Source organism: Paramormyrops kingsleyae, chromosome 7 (assembly GCF_048594095.1).
Source record: "Paramormyrops kingsleyae isolate MSU_618 chromosome 7, PKINGS_0.4, whole genome shotgun sequence".
Taxonomy (NCBI): domain Eukaryota; kingdom Metazoa; phylum Chordata; class Actinopteri; order Osteoglossiformes; family Mormyridae; genus Paramormyrops; species Paramormyrops kingsleyae.
In genome coordinates this window covers 35,915,473-35,939,899 of record NC_132803.1, presented here as the reverse complement: position 1 = coordinate 35,939,899, position 24,427 = coordinate 35,915,473, and the positions used below count along the sequence as shown (strand labels likewise).

Below are 24,427 nucleotides of genomic sequence, written 5' to 3'. Positions count from 1 at the left end.
CCACTGCCACGATCTTTTAAAATGAAATTTACAGCATGCAAACAGCATCTGCTCCCACACGCGCTTTAAAGAAAAATTGCTTTCTTAAGATAAACCCTATGCTAAAACTTTCATTATTAAATCTCCTAATATGTAACATGTTCAACGTGTAACTTAATGGGCAGATCCATAAACAAGGCACAAGGATGCCTTAACGTATATTATATAATTTTAGTAGTGTTATTGTAGTATATTTTGTTTTAAAATTTGCGTTTAAGTAGTATATTTAAAGTTTTTGGAAGGTACTGTAAGTGGTATATTCGTTCCCTATCCACGCTATTTGAAAACTGAATTTAAATCTCACTCTTTCATTTATATATTAATATTCACTCGTAACATTTTAAGGTAGGATAACTAAATATGTATTTCTAAACTGAACAACGTATCTTTATATTAATATACGTTTCATAAAAAAAATATAATTCGATGAAGTTACAACACAAAAGGGAGATGGTATGATAATATAAACGTATCCACACCACCAGACTGATGGAAACTGGGATCAATGTATCACTGTGAAAAGATCTATATACAAATTTGTATTCCACACATCACGTGACCTAAGCCTATATTTAACGGTGCAACACTTGTTATTAACACTCCAGCGTTGTTTTTGTACATGATGGGAGGCAGGACACACTGAGCCAATGGCCACATCATCCTGTGAAGACACAGTGACTTTAATACACAACAATGGAGCTGCAAAGTGATAGTGATACCCATCGTGTGGCTGTCACACATGTGTCACCAGTCAAGTTCTATTTTCAGTCACTCATCGCTAATTAGGAGTCGAAACCATGAGCTGATCTCAGCTGGCACAATATAGAATATACTCAGAAGGCGCCTGAAGCATAAATGCCAGAATTGTCAGGTATTTTGATGGCGGCAAGCATGCTTAACAACACAGGATGAAAGTCTTAAGAGAGTCTAAGAATCAGATACTAAACCTAATACATTCAGCTGTATGTTAAATCAGCGTAAATCAGTAACTGGCTATTCAACCAAATAATAATAAAACACTAAAGATCTAAGGACAACAGGGAAAGATGGGTTTTACTGTAGCTCTTGCTATATCATGCCAAGAAAAAGAGATTGAAGAGTAATCAAATGCAGCTGGAGCCCATTGGAGTCTCTCGATGAGTGCTTGTCCCTGGATACGGCCCTTCATGACTTTACAGTGATGCAGCCTTCAAGGATGGAGCAGGGGGGAGTGAAATATGTTGCAAGTATGAGTGATTCACTCCAGCACAATTACCGAAGGTGTTAACAGTTATGGCAGGCATCCGACTCCCTGTCAGTACCGACAGACTCAGGCTCAGCATGAGAGGTGTTTGTCATCCAACAAAAATATACCCGTTTAACATCCGCAAGCAGTGCGTGGTCTGTCTTGTCTCCAGTTCTCTCTCTAAGGAATGTTCTGCTCTCCCAGTGTCAGTGTGGAGCTCAAATTCCCGACACAGGGTCCCAAACAAGTGCGACCTGACCAGGCCAGCTCGCTGTCCTGTCATTCTCCTGTACTTGCTCCCATCTTCTCACACTGGTTCCCTCACATGGGAACACAACTGCCTGTCACAGTTGTACCAGCTGTAAATGTAACCTCAGAATTCACAAAACATACAGAATGATTAACCAAAGATCACTGCTTTGTAGGTTAGCTTTTGGGTACACCTTCTTGTAAATAAGAATAAATATATATATATATATATAATTAGAATGACATAATTAAAATATTAAATGGTGCGATATAGTGGTGCAGTGGTTAGCACTGTTGCCTCACACCTCTGGGACCAGGTTTTGAGGCTCCTCGTGTGGAATTTGCATGTTCCCCTTATGTTGTTGTGGGGGTTTCCTCCAGGTACTCTGGTTTCCCCCCACTATCCAAAAACATGCCGTGATTGATTGTTACCAAAATTGCTTGTTGGTGTGCAGGTGTGTGTGAGTGTGTCCTGTGATGGCCTGGTGCCCCACCCTGGGTTGTTCCCTGCCTTGTGACCATAGCCTTTGGAATAGGCTCCGCACCACCCTGCAACCTGAGTAGGGTAAGCAGATACAGAAGATGGATGGATGGACCCTCCCCCAGCAGAAAACAGATGGATGGCAGAATTTCAACAGGTGAATCATGATTGGGGAACAGTCATTTTTGGGATCTATTTCATTTATTATATACTGTTTTTGTTTACAAGTCCACAATTTTAATTATTCATGCATTGATTTGGTGTAAACTGCACTAGTTGTCTCATAATATGAACTGACATTGTTTTATTGTGATCTCCAGCTCCTTATTTCACCATTGCAAAGTGTGTCTAGATATTAGGCAGAGCATTAGAAAATTGTATGATGAGACATGTATGTTCAAAGACCTATAGGCTGGACTGGCCATCTGGCATACCACGCAGTTTCCTGATAGGCCTATGGCTATGTGGGTCTGCAAAATTAACCGAAGGGACCCCAGTCACACCTAAATTTACCAAGGGGGTACCCCCCCAGCTCATGGGGCCATCAGAGACCCCACAATCTAGGGTCAAAATTTAATTCCAGTGCAGCTCCATCAAAGACCTTACAGTGCAAATGATTTCTGGGATGTCAATCTACAAAGTACACACTCACTAGTATAATAATTCAGGACCTCGTTGTGGCAGATAAATAAGTGATTTTTTTGTATCAGAAGGTTTATCTGTGTGTCAGTTTTGTTTCTATCCTAAGAAACATGCCTTGTTTAAATACAAGAGGTTTTGGTTCTTTTTTGTTGAACCAGAGATTGATACTATGAGTAATCAGGTAAGTAATCGCTGACATAGGGGAAGTTACCCTGCTGATGGCATGTTCGACAGCTCCAGATCATTCTTCCTCGTTTCATATGTGTTTCACATGGGCATGTGAGTCCTTGTTTTCTGGTTCTCATGACAAATCATCTGAACTTCAAAATTTTCAAATGAACTTTAAAATGTAGCTCGCAGGTGTTTAGGTTGCTCTTTATAGGACGGAGGAGATGGAAATCTTGTTCCAGAAAATACTATAAAGTTTCAGTGATGCTTAGATCTGATTACTAGGGCTGCCATGGAAGGTGTTTAACTTGACCTGATATTCATGAAACCACTTTGCAGTGTGCATGGAAGCAGTGGGAACAGTGTTTGCACCATAGGACACACCTGGTCTTGTAAAATGGACTTGTGTTTCCTGGCCGCTACGCCACCATGCAGAGCAGCCATCAGACCTAATGACTCTCACTGGAAGGGCGCCCACACCAACAGACACTGTCTGTGGGTCCAAACCCATCTGTATGTAGGAAAAAGAGTAAGGATGACTCAACTGACCGCATGACATTTTTCCAAAACTCAGAGGTCCTGGGTTTGTGCTCTGTACACCAAATGGCAGCCCAGCCATAAATCCCAGATTTGTGAAGCTTGCAGTGTTTGGCATTTTGTTGAGACTGAGTCCAGAGGTGCAGACTTAATGCTGTGGTCATCTCCGAGTCTGTACTTTTGTGGCACACCATATGGTTTTATCCAAAGTGACATACAGTTGAAAAAGCAGGGTCAGCCAATCCCTGCAACAATCAGTGGGTAAGAGCCTTGCTGAAATCATTCTGCCAGCCAATGAGACTTGATCTAGCAACCCTCCACTCACAGGTACAGCATCCTAACCTGAAGCGCAAACCACACATATAATGACCCATACTGCTAACTGACTTTTTTATTTAAAGTTTCGGCTATTTTGTCTTGACTTCTACCTACAAAGTTCTTCAACGGAGCAGCTCTTGCCCACAGGGTGGCGCTATATGAAAACTTTTTTCTAGCGTCACTAATAATCAGAAATACAATACAAAATAACGCACATTGAATGATTTTATAATCGCATTGATGTAATGTTACAATTTTCTTACTGAACCAAGAATTCATATAGCCTAGTTTCTTCTTATTATATATATTTTTTCTTTTTTTCTTAGTGTACAAATAAAAAACTACCAAAATAATTAGTGATTAGAACTGACTAATTGAGTAGTAAAACTATGAAAAAAAATTATAGTCCTCATGTAGGACCTCATATGTGTAAAATATTGCCCGACATTCTAGATCGCACCCCAGTTTCAGGTGTTATTGACGGGGAATCAGATTTTTCTACCGCCGGTGCGGTGTCGGACAGATGGCGCTGCTGGTCCATCAATTTGCCCACCGTATTATATATGACGTTTTGGGGGCTGAGCTGAAATTCACGGACCGCTTAAGCTTAAGTCATGTGGATGGTTGGTATCACACAAGCTCAAGGAAGGACTGGGGAAGGAGCGCCCACCGGCAGTAATGAGCTGAGCCCACGCTACAGTCAGTGAGCTGCGGGAAAGTGATCGCAAAAACTTCTTTTTTTTTTCTGCCGCCGCAACATCATTTTCTTAAACTCCTTAAGCGCCAGACTTACGGTTTTGATGACGGGAACTTCTTGTCCCACGCGCCAGGTGTACTCGCTTTTTTCTTCCTGAACTGGTCGCTTGCTTTTTTTACGCGTTGAACCAAATGCAATGGGACACAAAATGGACCTTGGATACAGTTTGGTACTTCTGTTCACGTACTTTATGATAGGGAAGTGTCGATCGGACGTGGGGATGAACATAACGGTGGCGGTGATGCTCCCGGATAATTACGATAAGTACCCCTGGGCATTGCCAAGGGTCTTCCCGGCTATACGCATGGCACACGAGGAGGTCCAGAAGGAGCGCCTTTTGAAGGGCTACTCCATCAACCTCCTGAACATCAGCACGGAGGTCCAGGGCAGCGGCTGCTCCGAGACCCGGGCTCTCATCATCGCCGTGGACACCCTGTACAGCAAACCAGATGCCTTCTTCGGACCCGGTTGCGTGTACTCAGTGGCCTCGGTGGGAAGGTTTGCGACCCACTGGAAACTACCTTTGATAACGGCCGGGGCACCAGCTTATGGTTTTGATGCCAAGACGGAGTACAAAACCATCGTGAGGACGGGGCCCTCCACCAGCAAACTCGGGGAGTTCGCTTTTTATCTCCACTCGCATTTCAACTGGACCAGCCGGGCGGTTTTGATCTACCTGGACCTAAAGACCGACGATAGGCCGTATTACTTTCTCTCCGAGGGCATTTACACTTTTCTGCGGCAAGAAAACATCACCATGGAGGCGCTTCCCTATTCTGCCACCGAGATCGGCGATTACAAGGAGATTATAGCCAACATTAAAGACTCGGGACGGAGTAAGTTTGCCGCACGTATATGATTTGCATGCCAGGATTCGTGCATTGCATGTCAGGAAGGCCAACGTGCCACTTTTACTTTTAATAAAGTTTCTGGAGGCAGATTATTAGAGAGAAGTGGAATTCCACAAATTTAAACTACTTTTCGTGTAACAGAAAACCTGTTAAACCTATGCATTCTTTCTTTTCTCATAAAGAAATAATTCAAATTTTTACCTGTGCACTGATGTAGAACTGGTACGTTTAAAAGGATGTGTGATCACGTGCCGCCAGCTTCGTACGTGGTTATTGATTCCTGACATCTGCTTGTATTCAGTTATTTATGATGCAAAATATGTCCTAATTACTGCTTGTTCCTGAACATTTTGACAGCGGTAATGCGAAATCTTTGAATTTTGCTTGTTTCTAGCTCTTTCAAGGAGTTTTTGTAATCCGATACAAACACTGTGAAGAGTAAAATAATATGATAGTATTAAATGTTATTTTGTAATGAAACCAAATTGAATGGTATTTATCAGACGGCAAGACAACGGCGCTGAGGCTGTAATATCAGATAAGTATAAAACAAACGCAAAAACCGTGTAATTTCGTTAGCAAATGATTTCTTTGACTGCTTTACAGTGCTAATGAATTTTATGATTCTCCTAGCAAAACTTATTTAGTCACTCTTCATTAAATTGTAAAAGAACAAGAAAATTGTAAAAGAGCGTTTTTCATGGTAGTGACTAGTGTCCGTAGTTTTCTTTTTTCTATGAAAATATTGTGTTTGTTTTTATTTTTGTGCTGTCTTATACTAATATCTTCTTATTTTGTCCTTAAAGTACCAAAGCGTGAACACAACACAACCGCGTACTGTATGTATGAAGCTGTCATACCAGCTGTTAAAAATATTTAAATATTTTTTCAGACATATAATTGGTCCTCATTTTACTTGAATTGCTCTATATCTTGTAAACAATTCAAACAATTCAAAATCACTATAAGAAAAATCCTATTATCATAATAAACACATAAGATTTAGTCTATGGAGATTATAGTCATATAAACTCTGTTGGACAATGTTATACTTACAATAGCATATATATATATATATATATATATATATATATATATATATATATATATATATAGTACATTTAGATCTTGTCTCTATACTATCTATCTATCTGTCTGTTGTTTATCATGTGTTTGTGCTTTTTTTTAATACTCCATCTGGTAAACGGATCATGCAGTTGCACATTTTGCACAAAATACCAGCAAGTAAATGATAAATTCCAAAGACTGGGTTATAGCACATATGTGTAAAGAAAGCTGTCAGTAGGTATTTGTTTGGATGGTTTGCTTTTCGGGGGAAATAAGAGGGAGAGTGACCTTTAGATTTCTCGCATAGCAATATCCCAGTGGAAAACAAGATGCAGGAAATTAATATTTTAAACACAAGATGAATGTTATTCTCTGACATCTTGAAAGAAGGTGGTCCATAGATATATAGATAGATAGATAGATACTGTAGATAGATAGATACTGTAGATAGATAGATAGATAGGTTATTAATCCTGAATGAATTTGCAGATTTACAGTAGCATAACACACACATTGAGACAGTAAAAAAGACATTTAGACATAGGCTGAGTAATACTTCTGAAAATAAACTGTACATTACAGTAGTAAAGCAGGCGAGAGCCTCTGCACCGCGCTGGATACCGACAGGCAGTTGTCAGGACAGCAGTTGTGTCTGGATGATTCAGGTGCCTGAGGCGGGATACAAACTGAGCAGGCAGGTTATGGAAAGGCCAGATCGGCACGTTAGAGTCACCTCAGTGTATCGCTGTCAGACAGAAACCTGGGCACTGTTCATCAGCAGGTGGCTAAAGATAGAGCATCGAAAATAGTGTGGAGTATTTCATTTAAAAATGATTCAATAGTGAACACATCAGACAAGGGCTCATTTAAAAATTTCTTTTAGTGTTGATTTTAGTTTAATAGTGTAGTTTGTACTTTTGACAGTTCCTGGGACAATGAGACAGCTGTTTTTTGAATAAAGTAATCGCAAAGAAGATCAGTAATATTTATTGATTTTTTTTTATTGTTACCTAGTATTTGGGTTTTATCGTTCTGAAAATCTTACACTAATAATGGGCCTAACTACTGCGGCCTTTTCGACCAAGCCGTTACGTGCATGTGCTGAATGGGGAGTCATTTCTGCTCAGCCTGATTTGCTGTTTATACTGTGATGTCATGTGACTGTAAAAGTTAAGACTGTGAGACACAGACGCTCACTGTCCGAGGTGCAGACCAGCTTCAGGAAGTGCGGATCACAGCCTGGCAGAGTGTGGAATTTGGCACTTCCAGAGCAAACTGACATAAGGCCGGCAGACTGTCCTTAATTTGCTTAAGGAAAGATGCCACCAGGGCCTAAACCTTTCAGTGTGTTTCCAAACTGGCCTCCCTACAGACTTTCCCAAACCACAGTTGTACCCTCTGTACTGTAGTAGAATAACAAAGAGAATGCCACTGTGTTACTATTATTACTGTGGGGTGCTGTCAAGTCAACATCGCCTGCTGGTGACCATATAAACGGTGCTCTTCCAGAACTGTCTTCTGTCTGGGTCTTCAGGCTTCTCAGTGGTATGCTCACTGTTGTGATCGTTTTATTACTTTAGCAGCTTTCAGTCAGCAGTTCAGTCCCATGTGCTAGAACCTTCCTGTCCATGGTCCTGTCAGGATGCATGATGCGTAAATCCATTAGCATCGTGGCCATTTGTAGCTCGAGCGCTGTATGAGATTTCATGATTGGAGAGCGCTCTCCAGACCTCCGGTCGCCCCGCTCTCACTCGAGACAGGCTAATTAATATGTTCTGTTTGGGGAGATGTTTTATTTTTCCCATTTCACATGCTTCTTAAAGAATCACTCTTCGACTCCTTTAGGACATTTAAAATGGCAGTGGCTGACAGGCACCAATGGGCCAATCAGGGCGCACCATTCATTTCCTCATTTATTGCTGATATTTTGGCCTCCTGGACTTCCCTGCTTTTTCTTGGTTTACTCATACCAAAGCCTTTTTGTTCTTGTTTAAGCTGCTGACATCTATAGCAGCTGCCACTGCTGGCATGTTGATCTCTGAACGAGGTGTTAAACCGTTCAAGCCGCTGCCATCCAATCAGGGTGAACGACAGAATGACCCTCGCAGGACCCTTCTCTGCAGCTTTGGAAACGCTTCGTTTTTAGCATGGTCAGCTCTAACAGTGACTTACTTGCTTTTTAAAAGATTACTGACTAAGGCAAGTATTCTTGATCTTCATCTCTTGTTCCTCTAAAACATGGCAGAACAAAGAAAAGTTTAATATTTTAAACACTAAGCCATGATTAAATTATGTGCTGTAGAGATGTAGTTTAACAGCAAATCAGTGTTTAAATATTTCTTGTAATATTTTATTGTGGAGTATTTGTATTATGACATGACTGATAAGTAATTTGATAAGCGATATTCCCCTTTAAGTACAATTGGACGTAGCAATACAGCTGGAGCCATTAAGCAGAGCAGAAAATGAGGTGCCTCCACTCCTCCCAGAGTAGCTCTAGCACCTTGACAAAGTCGTTAAACATGCTGCATATGTCCGTGTTATTGTCTCAGGACCAGGCAACATGGGCAAAATTACCCCTACAGGATCAGTTTAGCAAACCTAAAATGCACATGCTTGCATCTCCGCCACCAAACACATGTATTTTTGCAAGTGGTGCATTTCTTTAGGTTCTCAGACAGAACATACAACAAGGAAGAACATACAACAGACAGAACATACAATCAAGCAGGCCTGAATAAATCATGTGTCAAAGCACAGAAGTTCCACAAAGCTCTTTGCATCTTGTAGATTGTTTATAGCACTGCTTCTTTACCTGAAATTTGCTTATATTCATAAGGTTTTAGTGGGGGAGGGGGCTCACAGCTGAGATGTTTCTCTAGATCCCCCAAGTTCATGAGACACTGGATCATAATTTGCTCTGGGCATCTTTAAAATTGTGCCCAATAAATACACAAACTGCAACTAGTGACACAATTATGAAGGAAGACCCTGCTAATTTCTCTGAAGTACCTTCCTGGTGAATTCTGTATAACGTAACTGTAGGGTGAAATTCTCCTAACATGCTGTCAGAATTGGCTTCTTTTACGATAAAAAGTGACACGTTCCTGAAGCTTTTCAGAAGGGTGTGGAAATTATTTTTTGAAAACTTCATAAATGTGTTTTTAAAAAAAATACTGTCGAAAAAGTCGACCTAAACCGGTTACCGTAACTAGTGCTACAGTACATTACTGTTCACTAAATTGCTCTTCATTAATTTACCCTCGTTACTTTAGCGGTAAATTGACTCCTTGTTAACAGAGGACTGTGGCATGTTGGTTTAACGCTGAGGCTTGGTAGATCGCCATGCCTGTAAAGCTCCGGGACAGACTGCAGTCATTGTTGGTGTTCAGATTATACTGCAGTAACATCAAGTAGTTAAAAATAGTTTTCAAGCATCTCTCAAGGTCAGGGGAACAGCTAAAGTATGTGTGCTGGTACTAAACTCTACCTTAACTCAGGAAAAACAGCCAATTTTTGTCTTATGCACATTTTTGATCGTTAGGAGTGGACAGGAGAGGAGCTTTATTTAAGTACCCGCTTAATAATTGAGTTGTACCTTTAGAACCAAATGTCATAGTGTGAATAGATGTTCTGTTTTTTTTCTTCTTGGGAATACATTAATTGGTGTTTGGGTATGCATTGTTACACTAGGTAGTACTGCTGTCTCACACCTCCAGGGTTGGATGTTTGAGTTCCCTCTCCAGTCGGTGTGTGTGGAGTTTGCATGGTCTCCCTGTGCTGTACTGGTTTCCTCCAGGTACTCCGGTCTCCTGCTGCAGCCCAGAGACCTGAACTTAGGCTAATTCGTGTCTCTAAATCTCCCGTAGTGTAGGCGGGTGATTTATCCCAGCCTGTCCAGTGCCGTCTGGGATGAACTCCAGACCCCCTCGTGACCCTAAGTGGTTAGAAGACGGATGGATGGATGTTTTGAATGAAACATGCGCGTTCCATTAAAAGCTTAGCTCCCCATAAAACCATGTTCCTGCTGTGGTCAGAAAAAGCCCTATTTGCCACTGACACATTAGAGAGTGAGGTACCGCCATTGTTCCTCCCAGGCTTTTCACACTCGGCCTGCTCGTGTGAGCTTTTAATAGTGAGTTGCCGCTTGGTCTTCTTTGTCAGAATGTGAACGACAGCATCTTCTCCCCATTGCCCTTCCGTGCTCTCATAATTAATTCCCTCTTTCTATTTAGGCAGTACATATGGGGCGTGATGATGATAGATGAGGATGGGTTTATTTAATTTGAGTTAATTAATCAATTTTTGTAGTACACACAAATAGCATGCCTGTAATGTTATATGCACACATCCATGTTTAATTTCCTTCCATTTTTAGAGGTGCTACTCAAGATGATTTTGAGGTGTAAATGGGAGGTGTTCTAGCATGAATACTGCATCCTTACAGTAATACCAAGCGGAAGTTTGGAAGGAATTATGATGCATTTTCTGGAACATTTGTGTACTAGGACTGGTTATTATCTTGATACATACTCCTGGATCAGTTCTACACTATGAATTCATCTATATAATTAAGAGACATGCAACAGATTAACTGGTTAAATATTAAAAACAAATAAGAACTGGTGGGGCATTACAGTCTGTTGATTGCCTTGCATTGTTTGTGGATGTTACATAAAGGTTTTTTTTTCTAAACAAATTAAAGTACATTTTGGTAACCTTGGTATTTATAAATTCATTGTTAGTATGTTTTGCATGCACATGTATGTATTTTGAGAAATCTACAATACCAGGCAAAAATTTGGACACACCTTCCCATAGAAATTTTACTTCTACTATTGGCTACAATTTAGAATCAAGACATAGAATCTATAAACTCTATAAAATAACATAAATGGAACTATACACTGACCAAAAAAGCATTAAATAAAAAAAGATCTTTGGGGGGGGGGGGACAGCTCTGTGAGTTGAGACTCAGGAGGTTGCTGGTTCAAATCCCATGGTCGTCAGAGTGATGACACCATTGTACCCTTGAGCAAGGCCCTTAACCCCAAATACTCCAGGGACTGACTGACCCTAATTTCTCCTCTACACCTGTTTCATGAGGTGACCTCCTGGGGTGCTTTTCCAGCTGTGCTGAAGTAGGTCTGAAATATTTTCTAAGCACTTATTGGCTGCTTATTCTTCACTTTCTGGTCAAACTCCTTCTAAACATCTCTGCTGGGTCATATAGTGCAATACTGTCTCTCTCCTTTTAAATATGAAACATAACTCTGCCCTTTCTCAGTGAACAGCACTGATTGCCAGGAAGTTTTGATGTGTTTGGGAAATAGCACTAAGAATTGAAATATTTCAAACAGTCAAATGAAGTGATTATAAAGAAAAAATAATGAATTTGTGTGTGTGTGTGTGTGTGTATGTGTGTGTGTAAGGACGTTCTGGCACAGCTTAGAGCTATAATAGGTGGAAATTAGCGGGAGAACATTTCAAACTGGATTTAAGGAAGCACTTCTTTACACAGCGTGTAGTCAGAGTATGGAATAGTCTTCCTGATAACATAGTGCAAGCTGAATCCTTGGGTTCCTTTAAATCAGAGCTAGATAAGATTTTAACAGCTCTGAGCTATTAGTTAAGTTCTCCCCAAGCGAGGTCGATGGGCCGAATGGCCTCCTCTCGTTTGTATAGTTCTTATGTTCTTAATGAGGTAGGATGTGTGGGAAGAGCCTTTAATTCTGCGTTCCTAAAATTTCTAATATTCTGCGTCCTTCATAAGTCACCATAAGTGCAGGTTTTGATTAATTTTGGCCCACGTGCAATAGTTTTTGCTGAAGTGTAGTTTTTGCTGAAACATGGATTAGATCTTACAAGCCCATTGTAGTGGTGGGATTCCGCAATTCCCACGTTCTTCAGTATTCACTGTGTTGAATATGAAGCCATTTGCTCTTGTCACATCTTCACATTCTTTCCAGCTTATTACATGTGAACACAACTTTTGCTAATATCAGAAAATCTAAATATGTAACAAGTACACACAGCAGTTCCTGAATAACATGCAGGGAGACTGTACACGCCTCTTGCTCCGGATTTTCCTTCCCCCTCCCCTTCCTGGGCCTCCTTATCCAGTTTGTATAAATTCCTTACGATCACACTCCTGAGTGCCAATGCCCCTTAATGCTGTTAATGAGATATCGAAAATTGTGTAGCTCTTTCCAGGCGTAGAGTAATATACCCAGCAGTTTGTTTTCCTCCATAATTTTTAAATGCATTCAACACTGGTAATAAAAAGCTAATATTGGCCAATATGCAGCAGCATGGATTCTCAGCCAGTTGATTAATGCATCCCCAAAACTGGCTTTTCCTAAGTTTCCTCCTGGTTTCCAGTATTTCGCAAAAAGCAATGAGGCAATGAAACACACCCAATGTGTTTATTTTTTGGGGGTCTGGAAGCTTAAAACATTTTTTAAACTTTTTTGTTTTTTTTAAACAATTTTTTATTTTTATTTTTGCAAATAAGGAGAGAAAAAGTCTGGGTCTGGGAGATGCAGTTTTAAAGGTTATGTACGTGTTTTGTTCCCTCCAAGTAAAACAGAATGTTTCTTGAATTTTTTTATACTAAGCTTTTGACATTGAGCGAGCTGTGCCAATGTTTTCACAGAGGGGTGAGAGGAATGCAGGAGTGTTTGCCCTCTGCCATTTAAGTCAATTAGTCTCTTGAAATATTTAACTAAATTTTCATTACAAACAATTAATGTATACCCTGGATCTCAACCTACATTGAACCATTGTGTTATTAAGTGTAATTGTACAATATTGAGAGATGAAACAATACTAAATTTGTAGGTGCCAAACTTGTTTGAACACTTAACTAGAGCAAATACCTTTAGTAGCCTTTTTCAGCTCTAATTGGGTCGTGATTTTTATGCGCATAAACTGCAGCAACGTAAGTCAGAATGTTACGCTTTGCCAGGGTAAACAAAGAAATTTAAGCGTAATGCTCCATGAAATGTTTTCAGTATTTCTAACTAGATGGTCTTACTTGATATTTTCCTGGTATATTGCTATAAACAGTACGCTGCCATCGCATCTCAGAAAAAAAGTGGCACTGAACATTGTTACGCGAAAGACAAGCCAAACCGCAGTGTTCTCTTAACGACTTTTTGGCGCAAAAAGGGGTAAAAACCCTTTGATACTTTGGTTGCCATTAAGCCCTATACATTTTTTAATTTTGTGTTTTTTCTTGTCTTTGTCTTGGACCATGTCCAGGAGACAGCGAGGCTCCATGCAGTGACTCAACATTATGATTGAACTGACGAGAGTTTTGCGTCCAATTGGCAGCGCGCGTCGGGCCTCGTCTCAAGCGGCGCGCTAGCCGCTTTGCGGCCATTGTGAACGCGCTTACGTACTGAGCTTATTCCTGCGCGCACATCCTCAGTTTTATGCGCGTCCTACGAAGCATGAGCTTGTACGGGCACGTACGCGTTGCCAAGGAAGCCTCATACTCGGCTTTATTCGCGTACTACGAAGCACGAGTGTGTCCGCACTCGCGCGCGTTGGCTGCCTACCCTCGTACTCACTCAGCTGTTTGGCTCTTAAGGGGGGCTGTTTTACATTTTTTTAAAAAAATATATATTCTGACTTAGTTCTTGGTAAAATTTATTCTGGCTTGGTTTTTAAATACATTTACCCCTTCAAAACGGTTTATGTTAGACATCAGTACCTGTACTTAGTCTTGATTTTACTGATGAAATATACATATTTTCATATATACAAGGGCAACCCAATGAAATACTTAGTGGTTTAATAAAATACCACTAAATATAAATACATGTATAGACATTTTTAAAAGTTTAGCAAGCAAGAATTATTCAGCTTTATGTATGTTTTATTATTTTTCGTGCCTTATTTAACTTAAAATATATTGTGTTTTTTCCAATAGTTGTGTATGTCTGCGTACCCCTGGATATCTTCCACCATATACTGAAGGCGTTTCAGAGTGAGGGATTAAACCCGGAGGACTATGCCATCTTCTACCTGGATATGTTCGGGGAGAGTCTGCGAAACGGCGCATACAAACCTTGGCTGAACCCAGAGATTACCTGGAGTGACCCGATCAAGCTGTTTCAGGTAGAGTACAGAAAAGGCAGATGGCCGATTAAATGTATAATTCACTCATGACAGAAGAGCTGCTTTTACATAAAAGAAAAGGGAACACGCTACATTTATATAACATTTAAAAAACAAGGCTGCACTCACAAATATTGTGCATGACTTCATCGTTGGGCCCCGGAGCGAAGCGCTTAAACCCCAGTTGCTCCAGGGACTGTCTGATCCTGCTTTCACAAGAAGTATACATCGCTTTGGATAAAAGATTCTGCTTGATAAATGTAAATGATTGGATAAAGAAAGGAGATTATTATGATTTAATTCTGAAACTAGTGGGGATATGCATTATGGTGAAATTTAGTCTTTAAATGGGTTATTAAAAATACAACAGCCTCTTAATGATTCCAGTCATTGAACTGCAAGGTCAAATGTTCGAGTGTTTATCTCCTGATTAAAATTAAAACGAAAACATCCTCCTGTCAAAGCTATTTAAAAGCATTCTAATAGCAATATCGACATTTAATTACTTGTTACTTTAAGAATATTGTGATTATGTTTAAAACTTATCACGTTCTTAATTTATGCTGGCATTTTTTATTTCCTTTTTCAGGCTCGTTTGTCTTATTTCAGAGGTTCATAATGAAATCCACCCCGTTTACGTATTTGGGTAGGTTAGTGGTTTACAGAAAACCAGCTGGCTTACTTATCAGTTTTATTATTTATAGCATGTTGGGTCTATTAACGTATCCAGAAAAAGCCCAGGCAATCTCACAATCTAGCCGATTATGTCTTAGAACATCAACAAAGCCCCTTGTAGCCAAATCATGGTCAAATAATTCCTACATTAAAATGTAATATGTAATACATTAATATGTGTGTTGTTATAGTGTAGATATGCTATAAACTTTTGCTGTATTTTTAATGGAAATCCTACTGTGGCTCAATGCTATCTGTGTCTTTCCCAGTCTGTGTTTGTGATAACGTACAGAGAGCCAGACAACCCAGAGTACGTGGCCTTCCAAAGTGAACTGCACACCAGGGCTAAGCGGGATTTCGCTGTCAAACTCGAGCCGTCGCTGGTGAGTCGTCTGCATTTGAGCCGCCGAAGCTCGGCCTCTAAGTCAAATAAGTGACGAGACGGTCAGTACTGCAGATGAGACACCATCCTAAGGTTCAGAAGAGTGTTTTTATGGGAATTTATGGGTAGGAACCAGAATTCATTTCCCAGTGCACCATGATTAATGTGCCTGTCGACCGGTGCACACTGAATTTGGTGTAAGGTTACGTTGTTTCTTCTGGGTTTGGGCCACGTTCTTTCTGGGGTCACTCCAAGGTCGACTGTACTTTTCCAGTGATTTCCAGCGTCCATCACTTAACGAAACGTACAGGTGCCGGGTTTGTAGCTACTCGTTTGCGCTGGTTTAACGTCAGAGAGGCAGCTGTTGGAGCTTTGTATAACCCAAATACGTACCATTCATTTTCCCTTTATAATCCAAACGTGTACCTCATGTGCACTGCAGCCACCTACTTGACTCATGTTGGGTTCGGCTTGTTTCCTTTCATATGCCAGGTGGACTTCATAGCCGGCTGTTTCTATGATGGATTTAAGCTGTACGCCATAGCCCTGAACGAGACTTTGGCCGAGGGAGGCTTACCAAGCGATGGAGTTTCTATCACACAGAAGATGCAGAGCCGGAAAATCTGGGGTGAGTATTGAAGAGGGGCGTGGACAAGTCCACCCCCCCTGTGACTGACAGCTGGGATCGGGGTTATTGCCCAAGAATCACACTAATAAATTAATCCCCTCACTGATTTTCTAGTGACATTATAATTATATCAAAGTACAAATTTCTCAATTTCGATGTCAAGTGACAATGACAATAAAGATTATCTTATGTCATCTTAAAAAAAAAAAAAAGTTCAGCAGTAGCATGTAGGTGGCACCTAGCTAGCCAGCCTGTAGAGTAACGCTTAGCTGCAGTTAATCAGCTGCAGCCTGGTCCTGTTGCAGTGTTCCCATGCTCTCTGTTTTGTATCCTCGATATTAATGTGAGGTGCTATTCTATGCAGTTAAATTACTCTTTACTGTCTCAAATGGGAACTTTTGTAACTCCTGGCAACTTTTGTGTGTTGCTTTCTTACGACAGGAACTGTGATTATTATGCTAAATAAACATATCAACTTAACACATACAGTAACTCCATAACCAAATAAACTACACCAGCAGCCCAAAACAATGGATTATCAACAAGTTGTTTTGTGACTTAATTGATAGTTGTTTGGTATTGATCACGCGGTCTGAAAATATGGGACAAATCGTGTCCAGTATTGGGTCAAAATCAGACACAGCATATTTATTTATACTTTATGTATACGGCTGGCAACATATTTAGAATTCATTATTAAATCTGGCTAGCTTACTGACCTTTTGCTATCCACAGAGTAAAAAACAATGTAACGTTATTCCCCTAATCAGTGCCTGCAAGTTTCACCAATAGCACCAGCGATATTAGATAAGAATATGTTGTGAATCAGAATCGGTCACTATTTTTGCATCAGTGCGCCACTATAAAAAAGGCAAATCCAGAGCACAAAAGGGAAGACTTTTACATCAGAATTGTGGAGAACTAATTTTCCAATGCAGAAATACGGAGACATAAGCAAAATTCGATATTCATTAATGCATTTCATGTAATTGAGAAAAAAAAGTCCATCTAATAAAAGGACTTGCAGTGGGAACGTGACAAGTTCCTGGTTCCTGAAAAAAGTTCCTGCAGTGGGAAAGGGCCTTAAAGTTTTGGAAGTTGCAAGGTGTTTGATTTTGAAAGTTTGACTTTAAAATTCTCTATTGAGGGCAACTCTGCAATGAGCCTAGCTGCAGTATCTTTTAATTTCCTTTGAATATTAGACAGGCAGATTTACTTCAAATATAATCAATGTGTGAGATTTAGATAATAACTTTATCCCCAAGTGATGCTGAGTGTAGCTCAAGAATTTGTTGCGACTCTTTTGTGTTTTAGGAGTTACGGGACTAGTAAGTACAGACAAGAACAATGACCGGGACACTGACTTTACAATCTGGGCCATGACAAACCTCAAAACAGGACAGTACGGGGTAAGCAGTGGCTCGCTTTGTAGACTGATCTTATTACATGTGTGACTGTGCATGTTGGACTGATGTTGGATTGTTTGAAAGTTTATCTATTCAGCCGCATGATTATTGTTTAATAATCATGGATGTTGTGTGGTTTAGCAGGTTAAGCATCTGTGCTCCTGTCCAAAAGGTCATGGCTTCAAATCCCATATCCATTAGGGTAATCATCTTGCCATTGGGCTCCTGAGCAAGGCCCTTAACACCCAGGGACTAGCTGACCCTACTTTCTGACTCCTGGCGTTCCTATACACAAAAGCATCTGCCTTTTCCCCCTGGGATCAATAGAGTTTTTTATAAATAAGTAAATGTAAAAAACTGAGAAACGGCAGTAGCTTATAAACCCAGGGAAGGAAGCCAAGGTTGCAGGTTTTCACCCTTTGTTGCATCCATAGTTTATCATAGACTTTGCGATTATTGGTCACAATGCTTTGGATACATCAGAGCACCAATTTCATAGCTCCAGTCAGACGTAATGAAATGTACAAAAGGATTTAGCTGTGTGACATGCAGTGGTCCATCATCTGTTTCAAGGATTATTGATAGCAGTCAATGGGTGACCTTCATCTCAGAGTAAACATACGATAAAAGTCCCTTTGGTATTTTCCCAAACAATCAGAAGAATATTAGGAGTGTGTCACAGATTACTAACATCACACTCCATTGAAGATAACCCTCCTGGATCAATTTCGTAACTGAGCTACATTCGTAATTGAATGAAAAAGCTGATTCAGGAAACAAGTGTTGCGTTCTATACTGATATACAGTGGTCCAGAAATATCTGTGCTATCTTTGCTAGCGTGCCGCAGAGAAACCTGCTGTGTGCTACTACTGAATCATCATTACACGTCTGTGGTTGAACACAGTGCATTTCCCACTATCCTGAACTCTCCTATAACGGAAAACAGCCATTTCATACCCATCGGAGAGCTCTCCAAAAGGGCACTGATACCCCCGTGTTTTCTTCCTGTCGTCAGTCCCCCAGAGTCATGCACACGTTTTTGGAAAGCACTGTACTTTCTCCAGACCTGGGTCCTGATACTTGAGGCGTGGGGGTGAATGGTGAATAATCACAAGCTGGCTTTACGCAAGCACACCCGGCCAGGCCAGATGGAGCCCAATGGAGGGCCAGGTCGTGCCTGACACCCGGACACCGAGGCTGCTTGTTTGCCTGCCGCTGAGAGCTGTAAACTGTAATGTCCCATTTTCCTTGGCTTTCTCATCACCTTAGTGCTCCTACGTTTGTTGGCAGGCAGCTTAATCAGAGCCCTGGTTTTCCCTTGCAGCTTATACCAAGAAGAATGGCGAAGTGCACGTGTTTGGGAAAATGTCATTTTAATATATAGATATTAAACTTTACTATACATATACGATGCAGATCTTTTGTAGTTAGAAGATCTTTACCTCCGTGTGAAATGAGGAAAATCGCTTCATTGTTCATTACTCCTTAGACATTGTGTGTAAGATGCTCTGTGCGTGTGTGTCTGTGGGTGTGTGGTGTATGGTGTGTGTGTGTGTGTGTGTCTGTGTGCATGCATGCATGCGTGTGTGTGGATTATGTTTGTATTACTTTGTGGGGACCAAATGTGACCCTGAATCACTCCTTAGACTGTGCATTTGTTTAAATAAAAACAGAAAAACTAAAAATATTGAGTAAGGCACTTATCTCCCAGTAGTTGCAGAGACTGGCTGGCCCTGCTTTTTCAAATGTATCTCACTTTGGATAAAAGTGTATGCTGAATAAATAAAATTTGTTCTAAATATCAGTTTAGTTATAACTAGCTATTTCAGAAGTGGACTGGGTGTGGAAAAACCCTGAAAACCTGGTAAGAAGAAGAAACATGTGGAACAAGCTTTCAATATTGGTGTGTGAGACCCCTCCCACTTTGTGTCAGTTTGGGTGTGTTTTAAATCCAGTCTGGATAAAGGCAAACCTAACCATCACCACAGGTGCCGATTCTTTGGCAGAGGCTCCACCGTTAGTCGAACAATGCCATTTAGTGAATTCTCTCATGAGGTGATGAGTTTGCTAGGCATTGCTTTGGATAACCGTTAACCGCAGGGCTTGGGAGACTGAAACAGTACAGCTGTTCAACACGGTGCTTTTTGTTTTTCAGATCGTCGCCCATTACAATGGAACAAATAAGGAAATTGTTTGGTCATCGACAGAGACGATCCAGTGGCCCAAAGGAAGGCCGCCACTCGATGATCCACCTTGTGCCTTTTCTTTAGACCACCCGTCGTGTAACGAAAGTAGGTATTAATGTTTCCTCAGTGACTTTGCCTGCGGTGCACACTGCCTGGGAATACTAGCGTTTGTCTAGACCGTCTTCTGTCGGTAAAATCTGTGGAGGAATGTATCCGCACCCTCAGGGAAGAGTCGGCTAATGAAAGGACATGGGATAGAAACATGCAGTATTGTGGGACACCTGGCTGCAGGTAACAGTGTGTGTGTGACACGTCCAGGGGACTGCAATAGGTGGGGAGATGGGGACAGTGCTGTTTTACCCCTTACATCAGCTACATTTTTATTAATGGGGCTGATGTAGGGCTTAGCAGGTTAAGCCACTGTGCCCATGATCCAAAGATCGCAGGGTCAGCAGAGCGATTTGACCGTTTGAATAAAAGCATCTGCTAAATAAATATAATGTCTTAAAGGACCCTTATTATGCTTTTCTGTTTTTTTCCCTTCCTTTAGTGTGTTATTTAGCTTTATGCACTTGTGTCTTAAGACCCAATGTACATGCCATATGGCGTAACTTTCACCACGGAAACCATTCTTCTCTTACCTGCCTGAAATGCCTTATTGGAATTCCAGCACTTACTTCTGTCACTTGATGAGGTCACCACGTAACACAATCCTTACTGGCTGCTTACCTGCAAGGATCTATCTGCAGACTGCAGGACAGGACAGGGGCGGAAAGTGGAGAGCAAGCTGAACAAGGGGGAAATGACCAATCAGAGTGCACTGCCCTCATTGGGGGTGGGGCTTAAAACTCTTGCTTAACCTCCTGAGACCCAAGGAAAAAAGTGTCCTTCAATTATAGGTTATTTCTCTTTGGAGGAAATAAGACACCTTACAATTTAGATTCTTTCAAATTTATTTTCATTTTTAATTCCACAGCATATCCGCTTTAGTGTACAACAAGAATAAATATGTTTCCTTACATCAGTGAAAAGAGAAAAACAACATGTCCACTACAATGAACATAAATAAAGGGGTGGGGTCTCAGGAGGATAAAACAGCTTGTCAGGCAGCGTTATTGACAGTGAATAGAGATGTACAGTATGAGAAAAATAATGTGTTTTTGGAACATTGAAACATGTAAATCTCTTCTTGTCGACCTCAAAAATAAAGTTATGGATGGTGAAAATGAGCATAAGAGGGCCCCTTTAATTATTATTGCTGGTATTTCAACATTTTGCCACAATTAATATGCATATAACCATGACAACCATATTTATTTTCACAATAATTGCATTCAAACGTACACGCAATATGTACAAATTTTTTGTGAGGGAAATGTTTCGCTGCCGAGTGCACTGGCGACAGGTCACCCCATGTAACTTGCAAACGAGGGCCCTCCGGCTATGTCTGGAAAACAGAATGTTCGATTTATTTTACAAACTAGACGTTTACCATTATCCTGAAGCCACCTATTGTGTATATGAGAGCTGTGTGTGGGATACTGAGCCTGGAACCAGAAGGTCCCTGAGTTTCTCCAGGAACTGGTCAACCCTGCTTTCTCAAATGTGTGTCGCTTTGGCTAGAAGCATCTAAACAAATGAAAGGAAAATGTCTTTCACGGCTGACCGTCACTTCAGGGGGGGCTGATTTTTACAGTCCTCCTGCATGTACTGTACAGGGATGTTATCAGTGGTTATACCGTATGAGCATTTCTGTTCGAGTTTTCTGCCTAATGTTATACCCATTGTTAAATGTGTTGCAACCCTTGGTAGTTATGGAACCAGCATTCAGGGTTTGTCTTTTTTCCTGTAACACTGCTTGCTTCTGGCCCTTGTTGACGACGTGTAATTTCCACAGACCCCGTCACTGAAGCGCTGCCAGAAGCGCTCACTGTAACTTAACATGAAATAACGTGAAGTTTCAACTTGCAGCTTCTGTAGCTTATTAGTTACACTTTAGTTTGATGCAGTCGCTAAGGCGTGATTGCCATGATTGCAGCTTTAAACAACCCAAAGACATTATACAAATTAGATAAAAATGTTCCAAAATATAATGCAGTATTTTTGTTTTCACCCAGCAGGTCATATCACGGTACTGGGGATCGTTGCCGTAGGATCTGGTCTAGCTCTCGTCATTTTTGGAATATCAAGTTTTCTCATTTACAGGTAAGTTTGTTCCGCCACACCCCTCAAGAACCATGAATTAGTGCTTATAGTGACTTAAATCCAAATGCCAGTTTCATGAAAGATCATGTTGGTGAAGCATGTTACATCCTGAAACAGTGCCTTAATGTGGAACTGACGTTCTTTCATTTTGCATAACGTTAACAGCTACAGAGTAAAGGAACATAGTAAACGTGGTCAGTGTCCTGTTCGGGGGCCGCGTGTGTCACTGTGGGATCTCCCAGCCGGTGTGGCTTTATACACATAACTCTAGATGCACGGTCTTCTTGTAACTTTTGAATTCAGCGCTATGTTTGGCAGCTGGCCCGCAGCTTGTGTGGGGGACCTTTAAGCAGGAACAGAGCTTTAACACGGGGGGGGGGGGGCCGGGGGGGATTGAAGGTACTCACATATGGTGCTGATGAAACAATAGGTCTAGTGTGCAGCGCAGCCTGGCTGTGGCTTCCAAACTAGGGCCTTTAAATAGAAAAATATGTCTTTTTTTTAAGAAAAAAATGTTTTACGGAGTTTCCTGCCCCGAAAGGCCCGGCTTTTCTGTGGCGACGAAATGACATTTCCATTCTGGTGCGTAAGACTCAACTCCAGTGCCAGGTTGATTTTTTCTTTCTTTTTTTTTTTTAATAAACTTGTTTTTTTTAAAAAACTAATTTTATTGTTTTCTTGCATTTTCTCACTTGATGAGCAGCAGCGTTGACATCTGTTGTTGGGGAAAGGTGTTTAGAGTTTTCATTTACAAGGATATTTTATTGCATTCATGGAGCACGTGGACTTTGCCCATAATGCATGTGTGAGCTTCAGAACTCACTCTCTTCAGCCAAAACACATCAGCTGTATGTAAACATCCCATTCCGTTACGGAATGGAGCAGAATGCGGGATCAATTGTGCACATTCCCGAAATGTTTTGAAAAAGCTGTGAATAACATTGCTTTTTCTGCTCCCAAATTTCCTTTTGTCGTTCTGATGAATTCATTGAAACATTTTAAGTGACTCAAATGAAAACACTGCATCTGCCTCTTGAGTATGGATCAAAGGGGAAATTGTTTCAGAACAGAGAGAACCATCTAAATTCACTCACCTCTATTTTACTTTATAGTAAAAACAGCTTTTGGCTTTTCCTTTAAGGTAGCTGATCTGTTTTGCAATGTAAGTAAACAGAAACAGGATGAGTGATAAGCTGAGACAGCCACTGCAGGAAATGCAAATCTGATATTAAACTACAGAGCATAAAATGCTTTCTAACATCATAAGACTGTCTTTTTGCTTTTTTATAGAAGAATAAAATGGGATCTGGTAAAAAAAAAAAAACAATTCCCCTTAAAACCAATTTCAGCAATTCAGGGTATTTCAGGAATTCTTGGATGCACTCTGGCTGCTCTCTGACGAGATCCTCTTCTTAAAGGAAGGGAATGCAAGTTGGATCTTGCCTATTGTGAAATACTGTTTGGGGATCGTAGGGAAGATTTGCTTTTCAGATGGAAAGGTTGTGTTCCTTAGTACCCTGACTGATGGTTGGATGATGGACTGTGGGATTTGGCATCATGGTATGTACTTGAGAAAAAGCAGCCATTAAATTGGTTGCTAGACTGCAGCTAATCCTAATAATTATGTACAGTAGTTACCAAGCGGTATTTGCAAGGCCTTATGCAAAATATGCAGCCGAAAACAGGATAAAAATTCCAACATAGTGGACCAGAAAATTTTGGTTATTGAGTTTTTTTTTTTTTTTAAATAATTATATTTATTGTGCCTTGAAAAACATATATTTCTAATACTCACAATCTCTGAGTTTTATTGTTTTACATATATGGTTAAAAGCCTTGAGTTAATTTTAGTTCATGAAGATCTCAGACTTGGATAATATGGCTTTTCCAACAGGCTTGTCTGCCGATCAGATTTGATGAATATATTAAAAGTAAGTAAAGTTACCCCCACTCTTCTCATTGTTACTATGACATAGAAAGATGTATTCAGGTTTTCACAAAAATTAAATGGATAAAAAAGTGCTTCCATTATAAATAAAGGGGCCTTGAGTGTCAGAGGCAGATAGGGGTGATTTAGATTCCACCTTCATTTTTGTAAAAACCCAGCTTTGTTTGTGAACGCAGGTAGTTGGAGTTTATGTTGATACCAACACAGTAGATTCCAGTGAATCCATTGACCCCCATTTCCCTGTGACCCAGTAATGATGAGCAGTTTGACTCTTTGGTTGAGTACAGTACAAAGGGGCCGCGTGTGATCTGTCCCCTTCCTCTCATGCCTCTCCCAGCGGCTTCCTTATCCTATTTAAATAAACCAGTGAAACAAATGGTGCAGGGCTAATTTACCGCCCAGGGGTATTTATTTATTTAGTTTGACGCCGGCAATAATTCATTTCACAAATGAGATTTTCTTACGGAGATGGCAGATTATAGCAGTTAATCGCCCGTCTGGCCGCGCAGCGTGTAAGTAGTTGTGGGGTATCTTAAT

The 24,427-nt window shown here is 40.6% G+C and overlaps 1 protein-coding gene across 2 annotated transcripts in view; it reads left to right on the top strand.

Moving 5' to 3' along the window:
• The first annotated feature begins 4,272 nt into the window (after positions 1 to 4,272).
• npr2 (natriuretic peptide receptor 2) overlaps positions 4,273 to 24,427 on the top strand; it is a 47,855-nt gene continuing 27,700 nt past the window's right edge. The window contains exons 1-7 of one of the 2 annotated variants that reach the window (XM_023796064.2): positions 4,273 to 5,252; positions 14,272 to 14,459; positions 15,404 to 15,517; positions 16,009 to 16,144; positions 17,459 to 17,553; positions 19,707 to 19,842; positions 21,858 to 21,942. In XM_023796064.2, the coding sequence (XP_023651832.1) occupies positions 4,553 to 5,252; positions 14,272 to 14,459; positions 15,404 to 15,517; positions 16,009 to 16,144; positions 17,459 to 17,553; positions 19,707 to 19,842; positions 21,858 to 21,942 (1,454 nt within the window). In that variant the 5' untranslated portion in view covers positions 4,273 to 4,552. Of the gene's footprint in view, positions 5,253 to 14,271; positions 14,460 to 15,403; positions 15,518 to 16,008; positions 16,145 to 17,458; positions 17,554 to 19,706; positions 19,843 to 21,854; positions 21,943 to 24,427 lie in introns of both variants that reach the window. The other variant, XM_023796054.2, reaches the window with a different exon arrangement.